At 47.0% G+C, this 16933-nt stretch overlaps 1 protein-coding gene across 4 annotated transcripts in view; it reads left to right on the top strand.

Moving 5' to 3' along the window:
- Nucleotides 1-797: 797 nt before the first annotated feature.
- IFT43 (intraflagellar transport 43) overlaps nt 798-16933 on the top strand; it is a 45726-nt gene continuing 29590 nt past the window's right edge. The window contains exons 1-3 of one of the 4 annotated variants that reach the window (XM_072038439.1): nt 798-944; nt 3240-3329; nt 9708-9737. In XM_072038439.1, coding sequence (XP_071894540.1) covers nt 3249-3329; nt 9708-9737 — 111 coding nt within the window. In that variant the 5' untranslated portion in view covers nt 798-944; nt 3240-3248. Of the gene's footprint in view, nt 945-3011; nt 3156-3239; nt 3330-9707; nt 9738-16933 lie in introns of those variants that run through there. The other 3 variants (XM_027458494.3, XM_072038440.1, XM_027458496.3) reach the window with 3 other exon arrangements.

Below are 16933 nucleotides of genomic sequence, written 5' to 3'. Positions count from 1 at the left end.
CAGCGTTCACACGCAGGCTGTGTGACCCTTCAGAGAGGAGACTGAAGGGCGAGCTGGACATGGCTTGTCTGTGCTTTGGGGGAGGTCAATTTGTGAAAACAGTTCCGCAGAAGACCGAGCAGACGAAGGTGGAACAAGGTCTGGTGGCTCCAAAGTGACTGCAGGGAAACCAAGACTGCAAATTCTGAGCACTGCCGTTAACTGTCCGTGGGATGGGGATGGGGATGGATGTTTCTAGTGCTCATGAGATGCTTCTGAGATGAATTCTGGATGCTTCTCCACTCTGGGAACTCCTCTATCCAACGCGTTACGTTGCTAAATGCGGTAGAACTGATTGCTTTGCACTGCAGCAATCCATTTGCTCCAGTGCCACATGGTGAGTTATTAGTTAAGATGGAGATAAGTGCAGGAATTATAAGAGATTATGAAAGGAGCTCCCCAATGGCTGGTCCTGGGCCCAGTTTTCATTAATGATCTTGGCACGCTGAAATGAATGTGCTAATGAAATTGGCTGTTTGTCCAAAGTCGGGAGGCTTTGTCAATACAGGGGAGGACTGGGATATCCTACAGGAGGGGGTGGTAATTCTGATGGCTGAGATGGAAAAAATGGGATGACGTTCAATAGCAGAAAATGCGAGATTATGCTGCTAATGGCTGCGAGCTGACTTTGCCCTTGTGGATTAACAGTGGGGTCTTACTGCTTGGGAACAGTAGCACAGAAGAAGGATGTGGGAGCAGTGCCGGTTCCAGTATCAGGCTGCTCACTTCCCGCTCACTGTGTTGGTCTTTGTAGGTTGTGAGGAGGTGGAAAAGAAGCTCCATGGTCTGACACACGCTGGAACCACTGCTGGTGGCTGCAAAGAGCAATCGCCAACAGTTTGCACATCTTGGACGTGCTGGGATCCAGCTGGGCTGAGGGAGAGCCTGACAGGGCTACCGAGCACGTGAGTATCAGAGGAAATATTTCACACTTGGCAACCCTGCTGGGGGTTTGTCAGTCTGAGCTGGGGCTGATGTAACTCGAACAGCGGCTGTTCTTGTGGAGATCAAGACAGGCCAAAGTGTGGGCCTTTTCTCTCCTTTCAGAGGGAGGAATCTCGTTTTTGAAACTTCACAACGGTAGGATATACTGGCCCAGAATCTGTGTGAGTAACAGAATATTCATAGTTTTTCCCCTCCACCAAAAACCCTGAGAGATGGAGTACGTATTTTCAAGTGCTTAGAGAAAAAAATGCAAAAAAAAAAAAAAAAATCAAAGTGAGGTGCTTGGAGCTGCTAGGGTGGTGCTAGGGTGGAGCAAGCTACCATTTGCTTGGCTCTTTGCTTCCCAGTGGGAGCTTAACATTTAGGGTGAACTGTCCTGTGCCAAAACCAGGAGTCTGGCCAGCTGCCTTGTGCGAAGGGTGAGGAAGAAAGGCGCAGCGCTCTGTGTCACTGCTTGCTCCTAGAGGTGCCCTGCATCCTATAAATTCTGCAGCTGACTGCGAGCTGCTTGACAAAACCTTTAGCTGCTCTGAATAAGGTTGTCATTGTTCGCTCCCACTGTAGTGCTACCATGTGGGCTTTCCACCATGGCTCTAGCTTTAACTGCACGTGTGTGCACTTGCTTTAAAAGTGGTCTAGGACCAGAAGCATGTGGCAATGCTCAGGCGTGATTGCTTTCCCAGGCTCTCCAGGCTTTCTCTTAGGCAGAAGGAGGACTAGACACAAGCTCTATTCATAGGTCCAGGCAAGAAGTAATCAACAGCAAAAGGTGCTAGCGGGGGACTCTTAGTCCTATTCTGTGTGATTGCATTTGGGTTGAAACCAGATGGATGGAGTCCATGCTTAGGTGTGAGAACTTGTATGTGAAAGGAATGCTTACGTAGTTCTTGCTGTTCAGAGCAGAGGGGGTGGCTGCACTTTGATTTATAGCGGGGACAAAACCGAACAAGTAAGGCAGGGTGAGAGTTGAGAATACACTGGAAAAGAGAAACCCAGCCACCACAGACCTAAGCTGAACAAAAAGCAAGTGCAGAAGGTGGTTTTAGACAGCCACGGAAGGAACAGAGGTTTGTCCTGTTCATTCTTTCTCCTTCTTGGTTGAGTAGGGGCTGGTCTAGGTCCAGGATCAAACACAGGGGGGAATTATGCTGCTCAGAATGAGTGACACCAACATTTAAAGCAAGTAAGACCCATTTTAACCACAGCACAGAACGAGGGATGAAAACTCTTTCTCCTCTGTTGCCTCCCCCAAGCAGGCAAAAACATATCAGCGCGGGTGACAAAGCCCATTCTGAGGAGTGGATGTGTCTGTGTGGGGACACGGAGAGGAGCAGGGCAGGAGGGATTTTAGGCTTCATTCTTTCTACATATCTGCTCTTCTCTCCCAGGGAGGATTTCTGAAGTCACAAGTCAAAGTTCTGGGGCAAGGCTCAGTTCTGCTACTGCTCAGCTGTTTTCTTTCCCGCGTGTGGCCTGTTTCCATCACCCTCCTTCAGTCAGCCTGAGGCTGGTGTCCCTGCAGTGGGCAGCACCCCGCGTCTCTGGGAGGGGCTGGGGTGTGCTGGTGGGGTCATGCCTGGGGTGGGGACCAGGGAGAGATCTCGAGGAGAGGGCTGGGAAGGGACAATTCGGGATGAGCCAACCCATGGGTCCTGCTGTTTTGTGATCTGTCAGCTCGAGGCGGCAGCCTCCTCTGCTCCTGCCCTTCCTCTGGTAGCAGCACCCCACCAGCCACCAGTTTGGGGTCCCAACTGCCCAGGGCCTGCTGCTTTAGCAGACGTTGCTGTGGGTACAATCACGCTGCTCAGGTGCCATTTGCTGAGCAAGAAGCCAGTTGTGATGGCACACCTTCACTCACACATCCCACAGTTGCTGGTGCGACCCGGGGCTGCAGTCTGGCCTGGGGATGCGGGGCCACATTCCCGTGTGGTAAAACACAGGGCTGGGGGAGCAGCGCCCGCTCCACGGACGGGCACCCGAACCCGTATAATCAAAGAAGAGCCGAATATCTGGAAGGTGATGATTTCGCACAGCCGGCTGCGGGGCTGCGGTGCCGGTTGGAGGCCGGTGGGAGGCCGGCGGGGCGGGGCGGCCCGGGCCGGAAACCCCGGCGGCGGCGGCGGCGGATGGAGGCCGAGCGGCAGCGGGCGGCGGCGCCGCGCCGGCCGGGGGTGAGCGGGGCCGGGGCTGGGAGCGGCCCCTTCGGCCGGAGCTGCCCCGTGGGTAACCGTGTGCTCCTCCCCTCTCTGCCGCAGGTGCCGAGGATGGGCCGCAGGGCACGCCAGGAGCTCCCCCCCGCTGAGAGCGGCAGCAGGAAGAGTTCCTCCTCTGCGTCTGCCGGAGAGGTGGGTGGCCCCCTCCCCGTGCAACCGGGGGTGTCTGCCGGCCCCGACCCGGCCCCACGGGGAGTCTCCCCTACGGGGTGCTTTGCCCGGTGGAGTTTATCCTGAGTCAGCACCCAAGAGGCAGCCCTGCCCCTTCCCCCTGCTGCCTTCCACACAGGCTCTTCCCTGCGGCTGTGGTTTCTCAGGTGCATGGAGAGTTGCACCAAGCAGCCCTGGGGCCTCTCCATCCCCTACATATCTCCCACGGGTATCAAAATAAGAGCAGAGTGATTGCTTTGTTACCACTTTTGCCTTCTTGGTGGTTACTACCACCATCCGTGGTAGTGAGGCAGAGTGCAGGTGAGCAGATGCCTTTCCTTTCAACTTCGCTTTTGCTGGAGCCAGAGTACAGCTCCTGGTGGTCACCATCAGGTTTGTACAGCAACATTATTTTTCCTTCCGTCCATGCACAGCCACAAAGGTCATGCTAGGAGCCAGCTTTGCAGCATGAGACTTTGTCTCATGGGCAGTCATGTGCAAACTCAGTTCCTGCTTGGCTCTGGAGAAAGACTTGTGTTCAGGTTCTGTTCTGTCAGCACCTCTTTGGAAAACAGCAGGCTGTAAAGAACCCCTCTTTCACAGGGGGGTGAAGCAACATCCTAGAATACCCAGAAAGATAAGATCTGAACCCTTTTGATTCACTTTCTTGCTTAATGCTGCAGAATCCTTAAACCCTGGAAGTTTGCTCTCTGTTGCTCTCCACAGGCATCTCCTGCTGAAAGGAGCATTTATCTGTCAGGAAATGACGGTCAGACGTTTTCCCTTACACCTTCACATGGATAAAAGGGTCATCAAACTTCCAGCACGTTGGCAGTGGCATTTGTTTAAGTGAGGTAATCCTTAGCTTTTTGCAATACCAGCAGTGTTCTCCACCATATTGCGTCGTTGGTTTCTCTGAACTGCAAAACCACTTTGCCCTGCTGACTACCCTGGCACCAACTGTACTTGAAGCTTCTGTGCTCACAGCCCTGGCACGATCTGTCTTAGGAGTGGCTACTGCTCTGATACTCTGTGGCATGACAAAACTCTCACCTTGAGTAGCTGCATCCCAGTCAAAATGTGTTTCTAGGGGTTGTTTCCCTGGAGTCCCTTCTGTGCTGCTGAAAACATGCTGTTACAGCTCCTCTTACAATTACACCTCATGTAGCTTTTTTAATTCCCCACTGGAGAGAGTATGCTGTTTTCTCTTTTAATAGGCATAACAGAGAATCATCTCTTCCCACCTATGCACTCTTCCTTCCCCAGTTATGTTAGGAGCTCAGGAGGAACTCTGTGAGGAAGTTTCTGGAAGGAGTGAAAGGCCCATGCTCAGAGGTCACCTAAACTCTGCAGAGCGCATCCTCTTTGATTTAGCAGTTCTCTGCCACGTTAGCAAAAATGGAGTGCTCTGGTTTCTGGGGTTAAATCCCTTTCTACAGGCAAATCAAACCAACTCCTTTTGGCACAGTTGTGGGTACTAGAGAATGAGGAAGAGCACTCATAGTAAGTGGAATAACTGATACTTGCCTAGATGTGACGCCCAGCCTCATCCTGGCTGTTTCATGTGACTAGCAGAAATTATTCTAAAATTTTAGCTCCTGCATAGTAAGAAGTTGAATATACCTTCGCAGAAGTTCAGGTGTTCCCCTGGTCAGGCTCTGTGCTTCATCAGTGAGCTCCGTGAAACTCCTGTTAAGCAAGGCACACGGGCCCTAACAGTAGATGGTTTTGCCTGTGCTTTCTTCCATCTGTCCTTGCAGCGCTGGAAAGGCCTGATAGGAAATGTCAGGTCTGTGCAAAGCAAATGGAGCTCTTTATCCACACCTAGTAGTAGGATCTTTTGTAATTTAGAAATCAAAATAGCAATGGGGCCCATAGGTAAAGAAAGCCTTGAAGAAAATAGCTGGTGCTGCACGTGGGTGTTAACCTTGGTTAACCTCCAGATGAAGGCAGCTCACTGTCAGGTTGTTCTCTGCTGGAACTGCCCATCCTCATTTATGGACTGATTCCCTGGTTAGAAAGTGACCAAGGCATGTTGTAGGGGAACTGACTGACTGTACCGTACTGCAGTTTTACTTGGTGCGTCTCACATCACAGCCATCCTAATCGCTGTGAAGAGATCATAACAGCTCCAGTCCTTGGGCATCCCTGGAGAGGACTAAGAAATAGTTAGAATCTTCTGACCGAAGGCAGTGAGCTTTTCAGCAGCAGAAGGGTGAGGCCTTCCACGCCTTAAACGATTCAAATATGTTATTACTGGATCTTAACCACCAGGAAGAAATGTTTGTGTCAATATTCTCCCTTCAGACAGCTCTTTGTTGCGAAGTGTTGCTGTTAACTGGAAACCTTGGAGCTACTGGAGAAGAGACAAAATCTACTGTGTATAAACCTCAGCCTTTTCCTTTGCTTCAGAATTGGAGACCTTTCATACACGGTCATATTTGATATCAAAACGAGCATTTAATAGATCTAAGCTTGCATTTTCCTTCACGCTAGGTTGGCAGCCACCTTTCACTTTTCTGGAAGCTTGGTCTTGGCTTGCCTCCAACTGGTGGGGGCAGTCGTTACAATGGACGTCTCATGCAGTTATCCTGAAACCTTTTCAAAGAACCTTCCCCAAAGAAACTCAAAAGAAATAAATAAAAATCATTCTTTTTACTAGAACTGGCAATAGTGGCCAGTAATTAATTTAATAACAGGAGGTTTTATTCCTATTAGTGATTTTGAAAACAAAGAGATTTGTCCTAAACCTTTGCCTATTGACACCTTCATGGGCAGTTTCACATTCAGGATAGTGATTCAGTTCTAGGTGGTTCCTCAAGGTTTTAGAACTGTTTTAATATTCATCTTGGCTTCTTTTTTTAGTATTTCCATGTCAATCCGCTCAGCTTCCACCCAGCTCAAGCTTTTGATATGAACATCTCATTTGTCTTAATGTTCTGGTCTTTTCTTGACAGTGAGAACCATCCTGGATGTGTTTTCCAGTCAGAGCAGCTTGCTTGAAGGAAGCAGAAAGTACCTGTCTATCTGTCTACATTTCAACATTTGAGCTTATTACAAGGAAATCACTTTGAGGTGTGAACAACTCATTTAACATAATTAAAAAGATCTTTGGTTTTCAAGTCAATATGCAAATATTCTGACTTGGAGTTTAGATCTTATCAGATTACTGCTGATTTCTTGTTGACCTGGACTCTCTTCCAAAAGGGACCCCAAACGATGGTACATCTCATCACCTGTCTGTCGTCTTTCACAATTGTGTTGTGAAAACCTTTTTTCTAGGGCACAGCTGCAATCTCTTGTGCCTTGTAGCAGGCTATATGTCCCCCAACCCCTATAAAAATATAAAAATATGATATTTTTTAACTCTTTTGAGTGTCTGTTGAATATATATGGTGTTTACTCTCCCACAATAAATTTCTTAACTGTAGGGGTACCTCTATGGTTCCTCTGCCCAAATCTCTATTTGATAATTCCCATTCCTGTGGGAAAGCATCTGCGTTACCTTCAAATTCAGACCACTGGCTCCTCAAAGAGCTCAGTGTCAGAAAGCTCATAGCCTGCCACTGACACGCAGAGCATTCCTGCCTTTTCAGAAGTACAAGTACTAACAAACAACATTGCAGCTATGTATTATTTCAAGAGGCAAGAAGGAACATGATTATTTGCTGTAATTGGTGCAGTCAGCATCCTCCTGCAACAATGGCTGTGCGTGTTCCTGGCCTTTACAGCTCCTTGGCAAATTAGCAGGCACTTCTTGGGCACCCTGGGGAATATGCCGTAAATGGGAATTCCTAGAGATAAATCTGCTAGCAGCATGCCAGAACTCTGCATTTCAAACATTCATTTTCAGAGGGGTAATATAGCCATTTTTCCATCGGGAGGCCTTTCCCATCCCTTGGCTTGCTGTGTTACTTTTCACTCATCTTGATGCTATCGGGTTTCTGACAAAATCAGACAGACTCAAGCTGGCCATGTTATTTGTATAATGGGAGGGGCAGATCACATAACGAGATCTATTGAAGATCTTTGCTCTCGCATTCTACCAGGGCTTCTGGACACTTGTCTAGAATAAAAGTCAAACCTTTTTCCTGGCTCTAGCGTTACTATGTCCAACAGCCTGAATGCTGGCTTGATGACATCCACCAAAAGAAGTTGTTCAGCCAGGTTTGGAGCTCATGATGAGATTGATTTGGAAAGCTGAGTGGAAAACCCTTTCATTTAACTATATCAGCAATTTTTTCCTTTTCTGTGTCTCTTCTCAGCAAGAGTGAACTATTTGTTGTTCCATAAGAAATCAGTATGCAAAAAGATTTTCACATTATCCTGCTTCCAGAGTCAGCTTTCTTTTTATCCTACAGTGATGAGATTCTTTTGGGACTTTGTTCAAGACTTCCTTGGGTTTCTGTCTCTTAGGCATTCAACATGGTGTTGTTGATGTCCCTCTGGCAGCACTTTGTAGATCCTCTGCTTTTAACAGGCAGTGTACCAGCCCAAAGAATGAGGGTTTTCCAGGCTATGCTGAGAGTATCTCCATACAGGTAGGACTTCCAGGATTTCAACAGGATTTGTTCAAAATCATTATAATTCCCAATGGTCTTCTTCCACGTGCTTCACCAAGCCCTGTGGAAAGTCCCTGTGCTCTCACTCGTGGAAGTATGTTCCTCACTTATTGTCCTACCTGATATCTTTAAGCCTGCTTATACAGTTCTGGTCTGTGTGTGATAGCTAAAAATGAGTATTTCTGTGCTGCAAAAATATAGGCAAGGTTCATGCAAACAGACAAAAGCTCGAGCTGATTCCACTGCACGTTGGAAGGATGTTCCCACAGGTGACTTTTGCAGAGAAACTATTTGGATTTCTACCACCCAGCTTACAGATATTCGTGGTAGTGACTTCTGGCCATGTTCCTGAGGCTGACATCCAAGCTGCATTTAAATAGCACTCTGGTTATCTAACCCAAGTGAACAAACAACTACACAGCAGTTGCTGAGGGTGAAATCCAGATGGAAGATTGCTCAAATAGGTGGTTATTTAAATGTTTTTATTTAAATGCTTTTTCAACATGTGTTGTCCAGCTGGATATCCTTCAGTGTGACTGTAAGTCCTGTACTGCCTGGGATCTGTACATCCAGAGAAGTTTTGGTCATGTTGGGCCCTGCAGAAGCCTTTTGGCTCTCAGGTCTGAGAATCAGGGGTCCCTGGTTGATAGATACACAGTTCTGACAGATTTTACCAGTTAGGTGCTCACTGATACAGACACTTCTGTACCCCTGCTGCCCTAATCTGCATGTAGCCTCCCTCTGTTCTTGTCACAGTAAGACCATAGGACCAAATGACAGCACAGAGACCAAGTGAACTCAAATACCAAAACACTTGAATCAGAGATACGTGGAATTAGTAAATTGCATGATTTCCCTGTTCCGGAGGAGAGATGATGCAGTACAGAAGAAAGCTGGGTTAGCATAGTGGTTCCAGCCATGCTGTGTGTAGTTCTGGTGCAAGGTCATGGGATGCATTATAGTCTCTCCCTGAATGATTCTGAATGCTGTTATTCTAGGATTATGTAGAGATTACCAGGTTCTTAATTGCCTCCTCCTTGTATTTGGTGCCTAACAAGTGGTTGCTGCTGCTGGTTCTGGCGGTCTGCTCCTCAGAAAGGTTCTCAACCAGCTCACAAGTTTCGCAGTGATTAACAGGCTGCTTTACTGCAGTTACTCATCTGCTCCACAACTAAGCTGCTCCCTTATACAATGGGGTTAACTGAAGTTCGTGCACTTACACAATGCTATTGTCAGCTAAGGCTAACTTAAGCTAACGGCTACAGCTCCTGCTCCCAGGGGAGGATCTGACTTTGGTCTGAGAAACAGTGGTTCCTGAAAACAGGGGTGCAACCTGCTGTGGTGTATAACCCCAGCATGACTGGTCTGCCCTTTGTGGGCTCTGGCATGGTTGCAGTGTCTGCCCATTCAAACCTTTCTAGCATCCTATGTGACTGAAAAATTAGGGTTTTCTCATGCTACTAGAACTAAGTTTGTTCTCCTCTCACTTTCATTTGTAGTTGAGTTTTTATTTTCTTCTTTAATATTCCTTTCAAGGATATGACTGCTGGCAGACTTTCCTGCCTCTGCAGTCAAACAGACATGCTTTGTAGTATTACAGTTTGTATATGCATAGATGACCATGGATATACAATCTTACAACAATGGGATCAACTTTGTACTTTGTTCAAGCAATGGAGGTTGCAAAGTGTGTGCTGCAGGACAGCCATTCACATTGATCTTCCACGCTATTTTGCGTAGAGTTTTGTAGCTTTTCCTTTTAACTTCTTTCTTTCTTCTTCCCTCCTTATCCTTCTAGGATGAAGACCCTGAGGAAAAGGTTGACCATGTAAGACTAGAGGCTTTCTAGATAGATGCTGGCTCCTCTGAAGGGGACTAGTAGGACCAACCTATCCATGTGTCTGGAGACTACCTTAAGAGGGGACTCTAGCACTGGAGAATAAGATAAAATCATGCCTGAGATGCAGTACCTCTCCTGCATCCTCTGTTCCTATTATTGACAGTCTTGTTGTTTTTGTTTTTAACAGCAGCTGTTATAAAGATAATTATCAGCTGCTGCATCTTGTACTGAGGTCACAGACCTACACGTGGCCACTGGAAAGATGTTCTGTTTTCATTTAAAAGTCAGGGCAACAATTAGCTAATGAAGTACAGAACCTACCTGAGCCTACCTAGATGCCCTGTCCACTATGTTTAGCTCGCTCCCATAACACGAAAACTTGTCTTAAGGGATTATGGAGTCCTGCTGGTGCCCCAGACGAGAAGGCCAGCTGGTAGTAACAGGGATGTGTGCTTGTGTATTTCCTGTGAGTCTTTCCTTTTTACTGTACCTGCTCTGGAATGCTTATAGTTGTGGTTAGTGGGATAGCATAGTGCTTCTTACTACCTCCCGCTATACCGAGGAAAGGAATACACTCCTCCTTTCTCATCACACAGCAAAGCTAAAATAAATCTCAGCATTTATTTGGCATTAGGAGACAAGGTGGTGCTGTTCAGAATGAGCTGCAAACTAATACCTGTTTCTATTAAATTCTCTATGCTAATAGTCTTGCACTCTTCTGAGGGATGCAATTGGTGTTGTTGAATTTTCCTGGCTAGAGTAGCTCTACTTTATATGTTAGATAATTAAAGCATCCTTTCCCATACACTGATTCCTTCTGCTGAAGCACCAGCCCTGCAGTAGTAGTGTACTAGATCCATTTGTGAAGTTTAAAGCCCAGAAAAGAAACCTGTACCAACCATCTCATTATTTCTGGCCTCAGTGGGGTACTTATTGCAAGGAGTTAAGACTATTCAGATTCTCTTGGTAGCGCCAGAGATGACTCTGTAAAAAAGATCCACTGAGTTTGTTAATCAGCGATGGATGGCTCACAACTATATCTTGAGCACTTCTCCATTTATCAGACAAACAGACCTCCTGTGGATGGGTCTAGTTTAGGGGACTGGTTACCCAGTAGATTTTTTTCCTATTTTTTTCCAAATTTTGACCTAAACTTTCTTTTTAAATTTTTTTTACCTCACTGTAACCAGTCCTTACAGTGGTTTCATTGGAACTAATTCCACCTCCGTGCCTTGTCCTAATTCATTGATTCCTGAAGTCTGGGTGGTGGCTGGTCACATGCTGCAGGTTTCTTCTTCCTCCTGGCTGCTAAATTTCTTCAAAACAATTAAACTGATGTGACTTCTGCATGAGCAATTGTTGTTGCTTCACGGATGTTGTGCAATGGTCCCTGGGAAGGAGATTTTCCTTGGTATGAGGTGATCTCCTCTTTGAAACCCCTCCTGTCTGAATAATTCCTGCACCCTTTATTCAGGCTTATGCTCTTCAGCAGCACAGTCACACTTCAAAGTATTTTTCCATTTGTAAGTGCCTGTGAAGGGTAACAAAATGGTTAATGGAGCACTCAGACTTGTAACTTTTAATACTTATGACTTTAAAATGCTTACTAACTTCTATTAATTGTATCGCAATCCGAACCAATTATTAGTGGAACTTTATAATAAAAAGTGTGATCCAGAACTTGTTTAGTTGCAGTATATCCCTCCCTTAGTCATTGCCTGGCCAAGCTGAAATACTTGGCTTCTTGAATCATCTGTCCGAGGTTGGCCCCTTTGTCCCCCTGATGGCTCATGCAACCCTTTCCTGAACTCCCTTTGGGCAGTGCTGAGTGTTACAATCTGAACTCTTCCTGGATTTGGTCCCTTTCCTCTTGCTGCTGTGAAGATAGTTTGTGGCTGCCCGAATAGCAGCCAGCAGCCCCATCTGTGCCGTTGATGGGAACGTACCTGCTGAAGTCCTGCCCTCCAGCCATCTGCCTGCTCTGAGACTCATTTTGCATCCCCTGGCAAACCACTCATCTTGCATCTGAATTTTTGCCAGCTGAATCACTCATTTGGCTGCACCTTCCAAGGCTGCCTGGGACATTTAGCCAAAGGCTGTAAGGCTGATCAATGGTATAATAAAGGGTGTATCCTAATATCTCAGTTAATTTGCAGAGGCAGAATAAGCAGGAGGAGTATGAACATGACTGGGAGCCAAGATTTTTGTTGGGTTCTCTTCCTGGCTTTGCCACAGATTTGCTCTGGGGCCTTTGTGAAGTCCCTTCTCCAGTTTACTTTAGCTCCTGCCTGAAAGGAGGAATAGAACTTGGTGCAGGAAAGCAGTGGGGATTCCCTGAACACAGATCCACAGAAGGATTTAGATCCCTAACCCTAACAGCAAAATCCACTATTTTAGCCCATTTAGATCCCCACACTGTGCAGTATGTAGGCGGTGTCAGGGTGGGACCATGGATCTGTTAAGGTGGTAAAGAGTGACTGGGGACTGTAGTGTGTCTAAAACCCATGTTTCCCACTTCCCTAGAGAATATGATGTCTAATGACAAAGCTGTGAGCTGCTCTGGTCTGAGCAGGCTCTCAGGCCCTTCTCTTGAAGCTGCTCTGCTTTGCAGAAGGGAACTGAGAAAAGTTTTGGAACGCAGGCAAGGACTTTCTAATCTCAGGGTAACAACATTTGAGCAGGGAGACATCTGGTTTAGTCCTAGTGAATCCAGCTGGGACTTTGCTCTGTAGTTCTGTTTTGGCAGGCATGCTGTAGGTAGCCTTGAGGTGTTTCATGGGCTATGGCAGGGAGAACACCTGGTTTCTGACCCATATCTAGGTGGATGCTGACATCTGTGGCTCTTTATCTCTCAAAGTTCGAGCGATGACATACTTTAAAGTGAAAATTGCAAAGAGAATTTGAGAATCTGACCTTTCCAGAGGGGCAGTGAAGTCCTTCTGTAGCTGTAGGTCCCAGCGGTGACTTTTTAGGTGAAGAAGACATGTCAGGAACAAATGTTTTCAATGAGTTGGAAGAAGTTATCAGCTATTTAAGTCCCTGAAGTGTGAAGCCAGTGGTGGGCTTATTTGGTGAGGTTTGTGTGTCTGAATTGTAAAACATGGGGCAGACGACACGGATCCCCCAGTAAGAAGCAACCTGCAGCAGCTGGGCAGTGCTGCGGGGTGGTACAAGCGTGGTTCCCAGAAGCAACTCAAGCCAGAGCCTTTCCAGACTGGAGCTGACTCACAGGGCCCCTGCTTGCAGGTGTGTCTGCACCTGTGGTGTAGACATGGCCTTGGGCTTTGTATGATCAGGGCCTTTAATCAGAGCGGTATTTTCCTGACCCAGTTCTTACCCCCGCACAGCGGTTGGCACCCAGCTCCAAACGCTCGTTGCTTTGTCTGGTCTGGTCTCAATCTGCCTAGCAGCCGCTCCCCGGGTGATCTTCCCCGCATTTCCTGCATATGGCTTTAGGATGTGGGACAGAGGAGCCCGACACTGGATGCACTCAGCTGTGTGTTCACTGGGGGATGTTATTTATGCAAAAATAGGCACTGTCCAGCCACTAGTCAGAGAGTTTGTTACCTAAGAGGACCTGGATAACTGTAACATGGTCTTGTAGCCCTTTTGGGATCCATGGCTCGCATGGCAGTAAAATCTAGGGAATGGTGGACAAGAAGTTCACATCCCAAAGACGTTGCAGTCTTACTGTGTTTTCTCTTGCATCCTCTTCTCTCTTGTGATCTTCAGCTTGTAGAGCAGCTCTCACCAGGGAATAGCTACTTTCTCTGCATGGTTTGTTGCCAGGGTTTGCCTTCTTAGGCATGCAATTGGGAGCGGGGGGACTGGCAGTAGGTAGCTGTTGAAGTGACAGGCCTTTCTGGGAACCTGGGAGGGCTCTCTGAGGCAGATTTTCCTGTAGCTGGTGCACGTTTTGAATGCCATTTTTGCATGTTTGTCCTGGGCTGGGCTGAATTTGTCCCTCCGTGTCCAAGAGTCTCTGTCCCCTGTTTGGATTTTGTTGCTAAACACCCTCCACTGATGGGAACCGGCATCCAAGCATGCATTGGCTTTTTTACCTGCTTCCTTTATATAGGGATTGCGTCTTTTCTTTTCCTTTTTTTATTTTATTTTTTTTCCAGTGGTCTTCTGGTTGCTTGTAGAAATGCCGGACTCCGAGCCTGTTCCCGGGGACCGCTCCGCTGGAAGTTGGCCAGATTCTCCAGGAGGAATCTCAAAAATGCAGCTGAACTTTTGTTCCCTAATTAGGCCAACTTCCCCAGTGTGAGCCCCAGCACTGTGTGGCCCGGAGCTCCCCAAGGCCTCGCGCTGCCTCTCTCCCGTGCACCCCAAGCGGCTGGCCGGCAGGGCAGTTATTTTCAGCTTGCTGAGGTTATCTGCTACCCTTCTGATGACATCTACTGAAATAGCATTTCTGGTCAGCCGTGTTTCCCAGCCTTTCTAGTCGTGTCCTTCCTGCTTGGCTACCTTGATGTGGATTAGGGACAGACCCTGACAATCGCATAGGAAATAATTTTATGGAAAGCTTTTCCTTTTCTTTCCACACATTTGTGTCATGGTTTGAGTTCTCCCAGACCCACCTGAAGGAAGCAAAAGACAAAAGGAGTGGTGTAGATGCATGGGAACGCTTCTGATAGTAGGTAGCACGAGGTAGGAGAAAATTGGATGAGAGATGTTTGTGTCTAGGGGGGACAGAAGGGGCATAGCCCTGTAACTGTGGGTTGTGAGGGATTTCCACCTGGAGATCCCCATCACAGAATCAGATTGTGGTGTGACGCTGTGGTGGTTTCATGCAGGAAAGAGCAATGACTCTTGAGGCAGGTTAAGGTGTCGAATGCTGCAATATGACAACTTCTTAGCAGATACACATGTAAAGGGACTAGTTAGCTGACCATTGTTTTAGGGAAGAAATTCTTGACAGATGTTTAACAATATGAGCTTCCCTTTACCTGTTGTGGTGGATGATGAAGAATATTTGAAGCCCCCCAAGAACCGTTTCCATCTCAGTAGCAGTTTCCCTTATAAAGGAAGGTCAGTGACTATGAAGAATGACACATCGTGGAAGAAATGAAAATCCAGTGTTTTCTACTAGGCATTTAAGACATGCAGAAGTCCTTAGAGGGGATTCATCACAATCAGATGTGTTATTTCTGCTGTCTGTGGATGTGATAAAGAGGGCTAGCAGAGATGGGCTGCTCTTTGCAAAAAAAAACTAGGCTTGCCTAGATCTGGGAATTGAACCCTTTTTGATATAATTTGTGCTCTGAGATCTGTGTGGATTGTGAGTGTTATGTAGCTACTTAGAAGCTATTTGACTTACAGCTCCTTAACTGGCAACAGTCAAAACTAATTAATCAGGCTTGTTTTTGAACGTTTGCTTTTCCTCAGTCAGGGGAAACTCTGGCAACCTGCTGGAGTAAAGGAAGCTCTAGTCTGGACATAACGCCTTTCTTTCTGCTCCGTGGTCATTAGTAGGTGAAGATAGGACACAAATCATGTACAAATCTCACCGTGTTTTCATAGGGGCAGAACACAGATCCCACACATTTTAAGGAGCTGTACAGCATGACGGAAAGATCGTATGTCCTCTGTTGCATACCGTCAATGTCATTTGAGTCCCTGCCTCCCTGCACAGGGTGCTGGCTGTTTCAGAGGAGTTGTCATGTTGATGAAGGTAAATTAATTCACATTTCCAGACCCTCCCGAGAATCTGAGGGACCCAACGTGTCCGTAATCTGCCTGCGTTGTGGTGGGTCTGAACAGAAACTTTGCTGGATCCTCAGGACCCACAGAGACACAGGTTAGTTGCTTCCATGAGGGAAGCGATACCCAACTAGCACCTTCAAAACAGCAGACATGATCTGACAAGTACGTTGGAAATTTCTGTCTTAATGAGGAAGCCAAATTAGAATCGAACACCTGTCTGATAAGAAGGGGCCTGACTACAGATAAAGAAGGAGGTAGCGTTTCTGCATTAATGCAAGAGAGATGGAATTCAGGCTCACCGAGCGAGGCCAGTCATTTTTCAAAGGGAGAGATAAAACCCTGATTACGGTGGTAGTATGAAAGTGTTGGGAAGAAGGCTTGGGAAATCCTGCCTTCATGACTGAATTTCTGAGGAGAAATAAAACAAGACCATGGCAACAAACAAGTGGTTAGTTAGTGGTGTGGTTGGGAGAGGACATGAGAGAGGACACTTGTCAGGAGCTGGTGGAGTCTCAGAGATTTGAATACTAAATCGCCTTGGGTTCATAGCTTTGTATAATAAAACTTGCCCAAGATACAGCACGTAGTACCAACAGGTGCTAATCATTTAAAGCCCACTGTCTTTTTTCATCAGAAAGGCGTGTTCAGGAGCTCATTTGCTCCATTACAGAAGAACCACATCCACCATTTCTGCCCTGCTCCCTCAGGGCTTGACATTCTTCTCACTTTCTGCCTCAAGCTCTTGCTTGCAGCTGCAAGGTCCCTAGCCATGACCATATTATCGCCATGCACGACGTTGCATTCTCAATTGTAAATTACATTTTAGAAATGGGAAGGCATACGAAGGTAAGTTTATTTACTTGACAAAAGTGCATGTGGCGTGTGACCTTATTATGGCACTTCACAGGCAACCGACGAAGAAAAACTATTTATCCTCAGCTGACAGTTAACATTGCCTTTCCTGTTGCTAGTGCTCCTGTGGGCAGTTCAAAAAGAATTGCCTGATTTATTGCAAGAGGAATAAAAGGCCTGTAGGTATATGTGAGCTGTTTGTCAGGGTCTGACAGACATTCACGGTTGCCTGATGCATATGATCAATGGGAAAACACTATAAAATTGGGAAGACGTTGGAATCAAGCCCCTAATCACATCGGAGTCATGTCCTGTGCAAGCACTCGGAAGTCATTCTCAGCACCCTTTCATCTGGAGTGCCCAGCTTGACTTATCTTGGAGTTAAAGATTAGTTTTGGGGATGGGGTTTTTGAAATTGTAAGTACACAGGGATGGTCTGGAGGTGCTGTTTTCCCTCAGCCTTCTGTCCAAGCTCTTTGGTGGCACGTGTGTCCCTCGGTGTGATTTTGCGAGGCGTTGTAAGGGAACGTAGGCTGCTGCCGATCGGGCGATGGCATGCGGGGAGGAGGGAGAAGGGTTGTTTGCATGGGAAGGATCGGCGTGGGAGGGAGTGTGTTTTTGAG

The sequence above is a fragment of the Anas platyrhynchos genome, chromosome 5 (genome assembly GCF_047663525.1).
Source record: "Anas platyrhynchos isolate ZD024472 breed Pekin duck chromosome 5, IASCAAS_PekinDuck_T2T, whole genome shotgun sequence".
NCBI classification, from domain to species: Eukaryota; Metazoa; Chordata; class Aves; order Anseriformes; family Anatidae; genus Anas; species Anas platyrhynchos.
The sequence above is the reverse complement of the archived record's forward strand: the minus strand, read 5'-3'. Positions and strand labels throughout refer to the sequence as shown.